The sequence below is a fragment of the Salvia miltiorrhiza genome, chromosome 3 (assembly GCF_028751815.1).
Source record: "Salvia miltiorrhiza cultivar Shanhuang (shh) chromosome 3, IMPLAD_Smil_shh, whole genome shotgun sequence".
Taxonomy (NCBI): Eukaryota; Viridiplantae; Streptophyta; class Magnoliopsida; order Lamiales; family Lamiaceae; genus Salvia; species Salvia miltiorrhiza.
Window position 1 is genome coordinate 49,335,160 of NC_080389.1, and position 14,352 is coordinate 49,349,511.

Here is a 14,352-nt window from a genome sequence, read left to right on the forward strand (position 1 = left end):
TATTCAGATAATATTATTTCAGCAAAAGTCTGTATAAGAGATACAGAGCTGCGATTTAATATTCAATCATGAATCAAACCAATAATTAAATTATTGGTTTAGCTACACGTTTGAGACCTTGCATTACCAGTTGATTGATTTAATCAATATTATTAGAAAATTTAGATTTATAACCGATTTTATAAATCGTGTTATTTAAATCAAATTGCTAGAATTATAACTTGAGATCATATGCATAATAATTTTATTATTTCGCGTTATATGTGTTAAGGTATTAAGTCGCGAATTAATTCCGACTTTCACGTATTAAATCTCAAGATTGAGGATTTAATTTATATAAATACGACGAGTATTTATTAAACGAGAATTGGAGAATTATTACAGGAACTAGGAGAAACTAGATCACGGCACTACACGTATGTCTCGATTTTTCATCCAACACATCAATTCCTACACTATTCCCTACACTATTCCACATTCCCCTCCAACACCTCATTACTGCAACAATTTTTTTTTTTAAAAGTTGCATTATCTTCATGCATGTGTAATTGCTCCATTTTACTACATTTTCTTCCATCTTAAACTCTTCTGCAAAAAGTTCAGTTTATCACCAACTCTCTCCTACAACTATTCATCTTCAATTTTCAAAAGCTTCAGCACGCCGAAAAAGAAATTTCACGGCAAGATCACAATTGTCAAAGGATGCAAATTTCAACAACCAAATCTTCAAAAGTTGCAACTCCCGGTACCAAAAATTTCCACCATTTTGATTCTGTTGTCTGCAGAAACTCCTCTATAAATTGAGGAGAGTTCTGCAGAAGGAAGAAGTGCAGCAAGAGGTGTGAGGCAAGAGAGAGTTTAGGAGAATTTTTTTAAAATTTCTTACTTGCAAGAACTCAAGTGAGCTCCCTTCGCCGGGCTGTTTCTTCGCCGACCGGCCACTAGGCTCTGAACCGAGAACGTGTACTCGTTCCTCCATCTTCAGGCTACCAAACCCAACAATCGAAAGGCCGAAGCCTTCTCTATATTTTCCTGACCAAAGGCCGCAATATCCTTCGGCGGCCAACGTCGAATTCCCGACTTAGCCACCGGCCAACTTACGGCCTTCGTTTCTCACTATCCTTACGACGAAAAATGATCGAGAAACCACCGTTGTGTAGCCTGATCTACCTCGCACGAGGAAAACTAAGTCGTAGACCTTCGCGGCTAAACACCATCGCGGAACGACGACCGGAAAACCCCCGACGAACAACTTCCATTAGTGCTCACTTGGACAAGGGTAAGTTGACGCCCTTATTTCGATGCATTCCCGTTTCTATTATATTATGGGAAATTTCTGGGGTATAGATGGGAGTGTGGTGAATATTTGTACAAAGTTTCATGTCATTTGAACTTCGTTTACTACCCTTTTAAAATTTGAGAAGTCTACTTCCAGTATCTGCTGAAACTGTCGTGAGGCAGATGATTAGGTTAATTATTTCAGTAACCATATGTTGATATGTAGCTCTCAAATTTTTATTGTATGAAGATATATGTGTTAGCTATCTTCATATAAAATTTGAGGTTATTCCGGTAACGTTTGCTATTTGTTCAAAAATCTGGACTTTCAGTTGGCAGAAACTGCCGAATCTGGTAGGCGATGGGAAAATCGCTATATCTCTTAAACTACTTGGAGTTTTTCAACATACTTTTTTTTTCAATTAAACTAGACTCAAAGAGGTTTCTATTGATATAAAATTAGACTCCATACGAGTTCGGAGTAAAAGCAGTTTATTAGTTGAAGTTGAACCTATACAGTTTTGTTGAGATGGAAATGATTCAAAATAATTCCTATTAAGGATTTTAAAGTTTTATTGTTGATAAAATATCACTTTTAGTTTATAAATGAGCTATTGATGTGTATATATATATATATATTGGTGATTGACATTATTAAATGGGGAAAAGGAAAACGTTTTATGTTTATAGAATTATTCTTTATTTATAATAGATAAATAAATGAATAATATAAAATGGAATTTCCTACATCCTCAAAGGTACATGAAGTATTTTGATAAAGGAAGAACGATTGTATATGAGTTAGATGTAGTCGTTTAAGGAAATATGGGTAGTTAGAGAAATGAGTGAATAGTGATTCACTGCATTTGTTGTTATCTTTTCTATTATTCACTCGAACACATGTTTTCGTGTTATCAAAGGTTCAAATAAACAAAAGCGTCTGAGTAACCTATCGCGCTAAGGAAAGAGAATCATTGTCTTAAGTAGCAAAACACTGCAATCAGGTGGGCATTACTTTTACTATACGTATATAGAGATCCCCTGCGTGTCGTAGGCCTCTTATACGAATGAATGCGTGAGATGATTTAACTGTTAATTTCAGTTTTATATATCTATCAAACGAGTTTAATGCTACCTTTGAGCAAGTTATTTCATGACAAAATCTTTGAGTTAAAGTTATTTCAAGTATTGTCTTGCCATAAAATGTTTAAATTTTAGTATGATATCTATCTGCTTTGGCTTTGCCAATGATGCAATCGAATTCGGGTCCTGAGCAGTTGATAGCTATCCTGCCTTGACTAGTGTACACCAGTGACCGTGAGTCATCTAGCGGGTTGGCCGGTCAAGTGACCGTGAGAGGTGGCCACCTCTCCGGCACAAAGTTCCAGATATGATAGATTACAAGAGAACTTAGACTGCAGTCGAACTTTAAGAATCACAACTGAATTTAGTAAGCTTGGGCCTTTTTAGCGAAAAACCCCTTGCTGTACTGCTTATGATGGCATGACAATTTAAATCTTTACGAAGCATGTTATATTTCATAGTAGGCATATGTGCCCACTGAGTATTTTTGTACTCAGCCCTGCATGTATTTCTAAATGTGCAGGTTGAGCAGCTGATGGAATGGAATGATGTTGAGCGGGTGTTCCTTTGACATTTCAAGAAATGTAACCTTGAGTATACATCTTCATATGTATATCTCACACGTTTTCCGCTGCAAAACACTTTAATTAGAATAACTCTATGTTATGAAGTTGTGACACGTGTTATTGGGTAACCCACCTTAATCAGTTCTCCTTTATGTGTATGTTCTATAAGTATCCAAATGATCATATATGATCCTAGCATTTTATCTATGAGTGACATTTCCATATACTTTAATGTTAAGTAATTGTCCATATCCGTTCCCACTCATTAATTCTCATCCCAAGTCATAATCCCGGCTAAATTTGTCATTAAGGGTTGCGGGCTGTGACAACATAGTTGCGGACCATTCACATATAATAACATAAATGTCTAGCTTAAAGCATCCACAGTGCATGGGGGGCGTGCTGCCACTAGCTAGCATACTACGGTGGCGTGCGCACTGGCGCGACCCCCAGTTCGTGCACGGACGCGCGAAAATTATATATATATATATGAGAGAGAGAGAGAGAGAGAGAGAGAGAGAGAGAGAGAGAGAGAGAGAGAGAGAGAGGCTATGGGAAATATTTCATTTTGCGCAGAGAATAAGAAGAAGAAGAAGAAGAAGAAGAAGAAGAAGAAGAAGAAGAAGAAGAAGAAGAGACACTGGAGAGAGGCCAATTTATTTTGCCCTATTTTTGTTTAATTTTTGTTGGCTTTTTTGTTCTATATAATTTTGAATGGGTAAGAGAATAGATTGAATAAATGGATTTTTGCCCTATTTAAATTTTGTTTCCTAATTTTTAATTTTAACATAATTTTCTATAATGATTATTGTAATTTCAAATTTTAATTATATAAATTATTATAATTTTTATTTTAATTAATGTAATATTTAATTTTAATTTTAATGATATGTTGAATTTTAAAATAAAAAAGAGTAAAAATAGGATAAAATAGAAATGAGAATTATAGCGCCTCTTATAGATCAATCAATGCACTAGAGAGAGGAGGCACTATGGTGGGGATCCCTTTATAGCGCATCCCATTGTGGATGCTCTTACTAAGGTATGTAAGTAGTCTGCAATATACAAACGTCCGCAATGGAGAATTTGTGTTTTCAATTTATATATCTAATATCTAACTCGGTGCTATATAAATTTAGATTATATATATGGAGTGGTAAAATAAAAACATCATTTAATGTCAAAATTACGAATCGGTTGTACTCAACATATAAAAGTATAAGCACTTAACTTATAAAATATTATGGACTTTTGTGGTTTTAGATTTAAATCTCATAGTGGACACAATTACAGTGCATTTACAGGACCATGAAAGTACACTTACTTTATACGTTAAATACAATTACTTATAGGTTGTGTGCAAGGTTCATAACTTTTAAACTATTGCTGAATTAAAATTTTATTGCAAGAAAAAGAAAAACCAACCTAAAAAAACCCTTGAGAACACAAGCGTAGTCAAGGGTCGAGCCTCGTTAAAGCCTTCTCAGGGAAAACCCAAAGGGAAAAGCCCCAGGAAGGAAAAAGATACCCGTCTAAGCAACAGGAAAGAAAAAGAGCGGAGATGAAGCTTCTTCGGGAGCTCCGGCCAAACCATCACCCCCAAGAAGCCTCGGCTCAAGAAACAAATAAAACAAGGAAAACCAAAAAAAAAGGTAGTCGAAGGGCACCCCGAAAAACGATTCAAAACACCACCACCTACTCTGTAGACAATAATAAAGAAACCGGAGTATTAGGCTCAGCGAAGCTCTGCAGTAAGACTCCGGAATATTATGAAACCGAGATTTAAGTTCAATAAGACCCATAAGCAACGACTTATGGTTAGAGCAATAATTCTGCAAGAGAATACGGGAGGGTTTGGTCATCCCACGTATATTCCACGCTAGAATATTCATGATAAATAAGTAGAGTGCTCATCCTCAAAATGAGGATTTTCATCATCAATCATATCACCCCACTTTTGAGAAACCACAGAGTTCATAACATTGGCAGCATGCGCATCAGGTTTGATAATCTGAAAATTTCCAATGGACTGACCTTGTGAATGAGCAAGCTAGTTGAACTAACAAGTCAAATTCTGAGCTTTTGCTTTGAAAAGTATGTGGAGAGTGTTGTTCAGCGGTGTCTCTCGCAGAATCCGCAATATGCGGAGGATGCTGAAGCCTGTTTTTAATGGAGTTTTCAAGAATAACCCTGCGCACCACCTGCTCGGGGGAATGCTTAGGTGGGCAGCCCCTGCCCCTCTTGACTTCCGGCACCTGAGTAGTTTGTGTTGTACATTCTTCCTAAAGTTGGGTAAGATAAGTCTCTAAATGAGCAGTCTTCATGGAATTTTAAATAGCCATGGCAGGTGTCCGTTCGGAATTCTTAGTAGAAGGAGTCGAGAATTCCTCTAAGATAAAGGTATCATTGTTGCATCAAGAGGGTTTGAGAATAGCTTCGAGCATATCGGGGCCTGATAAAGATTTCTGGACATCATCCTGCTCCATCTCAGCATGGGCGTGGTCAAATGACTGCTACCTTCTATCTGTTTGATGAAAGTCTTGTTCAGCCTAGTCCCCGGGCACAGTGTTAGAATGACGCTCAGGACTGTTGTGAGAGGTAGTCCCATAGATAGTAGTTTCCTCAGTATTATCCTGAATCAGCACTCTTGGTTCCTCCGAAAAATTCTGTAAGGCAGCAAAAGAATTGTTAGTATTTTCAATAACATTCTCGGCACGACGCCAAACCCCAACTTGCTTATGAGCAGGTATATCTTTCGCAGCCAAGAGGTTGGTCTGCCGAGCATCCACTTTGGGAATGTCATTATTAATCTGTGATGGGTTGTTAACTTTGTGAGTCTTGAATTTTAGGCATTGATCGATAGAATGACCTGCAATCTTACAAAACCCGCAAAAATAAGGTAGATTTTCATAGTCGAATTCAACTTCGAAAGAAGAGGAACCTCTTTGAACAGTGAGCGTTTCAGGAAAAGCTTTTGAAACTTCCAAATCGACCAAAACATGAGCAAAATGCCCGACAACTCCCACAAAAGTTTGACCATCAAGCTTGATGGGCATACCAACTTGACAAGCGATGTCGGCGATCACCTCCGGATCCCAATAATCATGAGAAAGATAATATATTCGCAACCAAACTTGAGACAATGAGGAGGCTTCCTTATACGGATCAAAATTCGGAGTCCAATCACGAATACGCATAATACCTGGATTCATCTTCCATGTGGATTTGGCTTGTGCCACACTTAACTCCTCAGGGGAGGAGAAAATGATTGAAAATAACCTTTTTCCTAAAGGGACAACCTCTGTAAAATCAAAACATGCCAAAGCTTGATGATCTCTTGTTTGATGTCGGAGGCAAACTGAGGATTATCACCCTTATTAAGAATGATCCGAGCATGTATAGCAAACTGAAACTTACTCAAACGCCTCTGATATAAGGCCTTCGGGATAATGAAAACAGATTTGTTACCCACGTTCACCGGTTGAAGAGCACAGAAGTCTTGAGCTAAAACATCAGCGGGTTTCGAAGAAGATTTTTGAACCACCTTAGCAAAAGAAACCCTAGCCTTGTGAGGCAGTGGTTCATTATGAACACCGATGTTACTAGAAGTGTTTGTATCAACAGTTTTTCTGGCGGCAGAATCTGGAAATATGAAACGCCCTAAGTCATTGACCTTAGGGCTTTGCAAGGGAGCCTTATCGATGACAACCGATTTCGAAACTAAAGGGGTAGTAGAAGAACGAGGATGAGGAGGTTCAAAATTATTTGAAACTTTGGGAAAAGAGGAAGAGAACGCCATGGGGACGCCGGAGAAGACCAAAGCCGGGTCTGGGAGACCTTAGGGCGGCGCCGCCTCCATTAGGGTGAAAGAGAATGTACAATGAATAAAATGAAGGCATCCATAACTTTTATACGATTAATAAATAAGATTTTCGATAACTCATCCCGTATTATATATAATCCATCGGTCCCCAAAAAATGTGATTTTTTTGCCATTTGGATTTGTCCATAATTATTATGGTGTTTTCATTTTTATACATATATCCTTATATTTTCAACTTCATTCAGACACAACATTACCAAAAGCCAACACTCAAAACGCTTTATGGATTCTTAATACAATACTTTTTGTGAAACTTTTTATTAATTCAAAATACATCTTCTAATTTTTTTTATTAAAATTCGTATTAATTTTTCAAATCACATCATCATTATATAATATGATTTAAAAATTCTAATCACCTTAGATGATTGCAAGAGGATCCCCAACCCCTGCGAAAACTAAAGGGAATAAGAGAATTGACCTTTTAGTTCGATACACTTGAGTGATCGCTCGCTAAATAGGTCTTCGGCGGTGCGGTTCCCTGTTGTAGTCCCAAGTTTTGTGGTACCATCAGGGAGGCTGCGAGAATATTTATCATAAAATGAATCTCTAAATAATCAATAGATATAATTAACATAAAATTTGATGTTATCTTAATTAGATCACCATATATTAAATGGAACGAATCAATAGTAATACTTAATGCAAATAATTGATGTCTCAGAAAAATTACATGAAAAAAACAGCAATAGACGAGAGGCAATAAATAATAGTATATAAATTAGGGTTCGCATTTATAAATTAGAGTGTATATTTTTCATGCGCGTATATTTAATTAATTATAATAGTACAAATAATGTAGAAGTTACATTAATATATTATATTCCTAATGCAAGATATGAGCATCCATTTTATGTATGTATATATAATGTAATATCTATACGTTTAAATTAGAAACAATGGTGTCAAATGGCCACATTGAACATGCAAACACAATATTTGGCCACTAATTGAAAAAACACAAATTATGGCCATTAATTAGGCAATATGCCTAATATACCCCTAATTGGGCGGACTGGGTAGTGTCAGGAGCGCGGGTCGCGTGCCGAGTAGGATCAGGCACGCGGGTCGGGTTAGGCACTTATGGCACTATTAGTGCCATAAGTGCCAACGAAATTTTTTTTTACTCCCCCTGCCATGTCTACCCCCCCAGACCCCCGACCCTACCCACCCCCAAGCCAAAAGGAACTTTTTAAACACTTCCCCTAGGGTTTAGATATTCCATTTAGGGTTTAGATTATCCATTTAGGGTTTAAATGTTCCATTTAGGGTTTAGATGATGCTGTTGTTTCTATATTTGTTCTGCATGTTTGGCACTTATGGCACTAATAGTGCCATAAGTGTTAAAAAGACCATTTCACTTTATTTTATTTTGGATTTTCGTTGGCACTTATGGCACTATTAGTGCCATAAAATAAAATAACAAAAGTAAAATTTTATTTAATTTTATCTAGGGGGAGTAATTTTTTATTTTTTTTTGGCTTGGGGGTGGGTGGGGTCAGGGGTCTGGGGGGTAGACAGGGCAGGGGGAGTAAAAAAAAATTTCGTTGGCACTTATGGCACTAATAGTGCCATAAGTGCCTAACCCGACCCGCATGCCTGATCCTACCCGGCACGCGACCCGCGCTCCTGACCCTACCCAGTCCGCCCAATTAAGGGCAAAAACGTCCCAAAGCTATAAAAATGGCCAAATTTTATGTTTTTTCAATGAGTGGCCATAATTTGTGTTTTATGATCCATTTTGGCTATTCCAAAATTTTACTCTTTAAATTATTTAACTGAATATTGTAAGAACTTATATACTCCTATGATTTATTTATATATTTTATAAAAAAAATTAAATGAATTCGGGTAGTTAAAGGGTGCTACTATATTGATTTTGATGGAACACGGATGAGGAGTTTCTTTCTGTCAAAGATTTCATAGGATGATGAATTAAATAACATACATATTAATTTTCTATATATATCACATAATAAAAGATACTCCCTCCGTCCCGGCTTTTGGTATCCAGTTAAGAACGGCACGAGTTTTAATAAAGTGATTGGTGTGTTGTGAGTGGAATAAGGGTTCCACATTTTATGTGAGAGTTAAAATAATTAAAGTGGAGTAAGAGCCCCACCTGCTTTTACTAAAAATAGAAATAGATACCAAAATGTGGGACGGCAAAAAAAAGGAAAATTGGATACTAAAAACTGGGACGGAGGGAGTACAATAAAGCGGAATACTACAATTTATGGGAATTTAACTCGTTGTAGTGTATTGGCCTTTGAATATTGTAGCAGTTACGGATTCAACCTGAGAACCTTCTAGCTTATTCCCTCTTATAGCTTGAACATTAGATTAACAATGATCTAACAAGTCTAATGGCCGAAGAAGAGCACAAAAACCTCAGGAAAATGGAGCAAAATTTTCACCTACTGATGTTATTTATTTTAGTACTTAGTAATGTTCGAGTCTTTGTTGATATGACTACTATTTATTGGAACAACTAATTGTTATAAATTTAAATATATTTGGATTATTATCGAATATTATTATACAAGTTCGGAACGAGTATCACGTTCTCTCTTCTTATTGATCTTAACTAATTATTGTGCTACTATATGAAACTAGGACGATAACAAGTAATAACTTTTTATTCGGATTTGAGATAAGTACGGTAAATCTATATAGATCCGAACATTGATCGACATGTTACGTAGAATTTTCTCTAGAGTTCTGTAAATGAAATATTATAACAACTTTTATCTTAATTGATTCTTGTAAGAACTCATATTTGATTATTTAGATATTTTATAAATTTAAAAGAATTCGAGTAAGAATTAAGGCGAGAACAAGTAGTAAAATAACTTTTTATTTATATTAAAGATATGTACGAGTATCTAAATCTATAAAGATACAGATATTAATTAACATGCTTACAAGATTTTTTTTAGAATTTTGTAAATAAAATATTATAACAAATTATATATATATATATATATATATATATATATATATATATATATATATAAGATGTGTACAAATATACATTATAAATATGTTCAGACATGTATCATTTTAATTTAAAATTACTTTTTAATTGTGTTTAGAAAGGATACAAATACATAAATTTTACACAGGTGTGGATGACTGAAATATATTAGTCTCGTCGTTTGTTTTGCTTCATCAACGATTTTAAATAACAAAACTGGTGGTCGTCTTCTACCACCAAATAATTCCTGCAATCTTACCAAGAATTAAATAAGTATAGGTTAGGAGTGTGCAGAAACCGAACTAAACCGGAAAAACCGATCAAACCACACTTTTTTGGTGCGGTGCGGTGCGATTTGTGGTTCAATTATTTATTTGAAGAACCGATTATTCTTTTTAATTTGTTCGGTTTCGGTTCACCCGATTTTTTCGGTTGGGCACCGAACCTATTCTTCATCCAAAATATATCTCTGACAGCCATTAATCGTGCATCTCTCAAATTCTTTTAATTCCTTTCACTCGACTCCATCGACATCGAACTCTTCAATTCATGCACAAAAAATTACCTTATTATATGTATACAAAATTCGATTAAAGCACAAATAATCCAAAAATATGAACAACTAAAACACACATATCAAAAACTCTATTTAAATGTAAAATTATTCTTATAAATTTACTTATAAATTACTCCCTTCGTCCACAAAATAACTTCTTAGGAGGGAGTGATACGGATTTTAAGAAAAAAATTGCTAAGTGTATTGAGAGTAGATAAGAGGTTGTTGAATGTATTGAGAATGGTGAAAAATTGTTTTAATTAATATTGAGAGTGGTGAAAAACAAGGGTATAAAATATTTATAAGTGGTGGAGTATAGTAAAAAATAGATAGGAAGTTCTTTTGTAGACGTCCAAAAAAAAAAGTTCATTCTTTGATCTTTGACGGAGGAAGTATAATCCACTAAAATTCGACGAATTATAAATTAATACTCCATCCGTTCATAAAATAGAGTCTCGTTTAAAGGTGAACACTAATTTTAATAAAGTTGTTAAAATTGTTTCAAGTAGAATAAATCTTCAATTTGTAAGTATAGTGTTAGTACAAAAAGTAGAATAAAAATATATTATTAATTAAAAAATTAAAATAAAAATATAATTAAATATATGATAAAAATAATATGATGTGATGATTTAAAAAAATAAATGAATTTTCTTTTTTTAAATAAAAAAGGATAAATAGAATTTTTTTTTTCGTGGACCGAGCGAATATTTTTTTTATATATATATAGGAACGGAATATATAAAAGAAGTTGATCGAAGGTGGAGTCGAGATCCCGTGAGGCTGGAACATAGACGAAATTTATAGCGGATTGTGGTGCCCCACCCATTGCTGGACTTATCTGCTTTCATTTCTTTCAATTAAAAAAATAGCAATACTTTTTTTCTTATTAATATTATTATTTTTAGGAGCAAGTGATCGAAATATCTGCTCAAAGATTCTATCTACTAGTAAGTTCGAGATGAATTTTTTTATTTAGGGAAAGTTCCAGAACATTTTTTTTCATGGAAAGTTCCAGAACAAATATGGGCGGCCACATAGAAAGCACAAATACATAAATTTAGCAAATACATAAGATCTTTGGATTGTGTGAACCTGATATGTATATTGGTGCATAATATAAAATGCCATTTTATATTATTATGTCCGAAATTTGCAGAAGTTGGGCAATGACACTTGTGCCCGCGTGCCGTCCCCACATGTTCTATAGAAGCTCAATGGAGCATTTTTATTTATTCGGCCTTACATGGTGATGTGGCACTTTTAAAAAAACTTGCTTTAGCAATTTCATTCGGATGAATTCGCGAGCTAGCTTTTATGTCAAAGGGATTTTCATATATCTTTTAAATATTTTAAATTCATTCGATCGCGTCTTGTCGAGGGAAATACAAATAGTGCATGAATTTTCAACGAGTTATGTAATGTACTTGGCGATGACGACTTGTTTTGATGATAATTAAGTTTGGAAATATCGAGCATTAAATTATTATCTTGCAAAGATTTGAGTAAGGATTAAAATAAAAAAACCTCTTAGAATATAAAATATGAACCATTTTCAGCCTTTAGATCATCAAGATCTACAGTTGATTCATCACCTTATTGGATGAATTCATGATCCTGAGCTCGAATTTTATTTTTCGCAATTCATACAGTTACACAGTGAATTCATACGTGTTCTACATAGAATTCATATATTAATTTGTGAAACTTTCGCTCCTTTCCAAGGATTCAAACTCATGTGAAATTTTTGCCTCTTCTAAGTAAATATTAGTCATAAAATTTCAGTATTTAATATTTTATATTCATTCTCATTTCTCAGTACATTTGATTATTATTCTCGTTGGATTTTTTCTATATATATATGTAAGGAGAAAAGTTTTCAAACACTTGAGTTTCATACTTTGATTGCTAAAAAAAGTGTCAACTTTGAAAGGTCCAAGGACCAAATAGATTTATAGTTATACTAATGAAAAAGTTAGAGAAACCATCAGTTAGATATACTTAAATATCTAAGCATTTGCGGCCACCTTAATAAAACTTAATTAGTATGACATTATACATTTGACTCTTATTAAAATAGGTTGTACTAAATTAAATTACGGCAGGGTACATCGAAATCCAATAATTCTTTTTGAAGGGGTTGATATCCAATAATTAAAAGGTCCACATGAAAATATTTTGCATCTTCTGCATTAATGGTCCTACATAATTTTGGTTATACTCTTCAGATGTCTTTGTCCATGTATGATAAATAATGAGATTTGTCCTTTTATACCCCAACTTATATTCATTCATCATTCATGTGCATCTCACAAGATTAATCAATTAGCCTTTTCCTTAGCCAGTCGAGGATAAAATCCAAGAGATATATATGGGAAGGGCTATCGTGAAAATACTTTTTAAAATAAAAATAAAAACGTTTTTCAATGTACGAATTTTATATAGAACACGTATGAATTCATCTATCAGGGTTACGAATTGTGAAAAATAAATTTTTGCTACCTTTGGAATTCGAACTCAGCACCACGAATTCATCCAACAGGGTTACGAATCAACCGTAGATCTTGATGATCTAAGGCCTGAAAATTGTTTATATTTTATATTTTAAGAAGTGTTTTTATTTTATCCATCCCCTATATATATATATATATATATATATATATACACACACACACATAACAGTGTCAAGATTCTTGTCATATACATGCATGCAACAAATATGTACGACGGTGATTCGATATTATCTTCGTTTTTATGTTTTTTAATTTATCTAATTAAGTTCCTAAATTAATTTATTTCATTTCATGTCAGTCATTAATTAATTTTAAGGTTAATTGCATATAAATTACTAAACTTTCAACAAATTTTTATTTTGCAAATGAACTTTAAAATTTTTATTAAAATTACTCAACTATTAAATTCTTCTCATTTTGCATATTTGTCCATTTTTCATCGTTGTGACATGACATCAATATACTTGCTTGGCATGAATATGTTTGCGTAGCATAAATATATATGATCGTGTGAAAAAATAGAATTGACATTTTAATGCACAGTTGGATAGAAACAACGTCATTTCAGACCCAAAGTTTGGCCGGAAAATGAACAAATATGCAAAATGAGAAGAATTTAATAGTTGAGTAATTTTAATAAAGATTTTAAAGTTCATGTACAAAATGAGAATTTGTTGAATGTTCAGTAATTTATATGCAATTAACCCTTAATTTTATATATATGTAGTTTTTCTTTTCTCGAATACTTTAACGGATGTTTGACATAATACATCGATTGTAAGCTCAAATTTGTATCTTAAGTATTCAGTCCTGGTCCTTTTCTGTTAGGTAAATAAAATTTAGGGCAAAGGTACAGATTGCCCCCTGAACTACACCCCCTATAGCTTTTAGCCCCCCCTCCAATACTCGGTCATAGTGCGTTGACCTCCCTGAACTCCCGAAAGAAGGGTGCAGATTCTCCCCCTTAAAAAAAAATTGCGGTTCTCTCTCTCTCTTCCACAGATTGTCGTCGTCAAAGTCGAGTTCGAATTCACATTCTCAGTCGACGCCGACTTCCCCGACTAGCCTCCATCGACCTCCCCATCGTCTCCATCTCCTTCCATATAGCTCGCAACGCACTCTGGTCGAACTCGTGGGGGCTGCGCCACCCTGCGCCAGAAAAGGCCCTAAGAATCGCCCGCACCGGTCAGAAGCGGGCGCGTCTCTTGATCCCCATCTTCAACCGCCGCTACATCCCTTGCAACCCTAGCCTCGCCGTAAAACCTATCTTCTACGTCGATGAGAATCGGATTTTTTGCTGCGGCTTCGATCTATCCGACTTCTTCGACCGCGAATCCACACTCTTCCACGACAAAATCACGATTCACCGATCCGCCGCGGGGAAATCGGTGACAAATTTCTCGAGGAGAAGCCTCAACACGGGCACGTGGACGCCACGGTGGTGGAGTTATGGAGCGACGCCACCGTGGATCGGCGGTGGAGGAGCTCGAATTTGT

General features: G+C 35.0%; 2 protein-coding genes across 2 annotated transcripts in view; both read right to left on the reverse strand.

The window, feature by feature from the left end:
- LOC131016333 (uncharacterized) overlaps window positions 1-14,352 on the reverse strand; it is a 609,307-nt gene that overhangs the window by 422,574 nt on the left and 172,381 nt on the right. The gene's annotated exons all lie outside the window — the stretch shown is intronic.
- LOC131018933 (uncharacterized) lies at window positions 5,477-6,726 on the reverse strand. The gene is made up of 2 exons (XM_057947617.1): window positions 6,345-6,726; window positions 5,477-6,228 (listed from the first exon to the last, which is right to left on the reverse strand). The coding sequence occupies exons 1-2, from the start codon at window positions 6,724-6,726 to the stop codon at window positions 5,477-5,479; spliced, it is 1,134 nt and encodes a 377-aa protein (XP_057803600.1).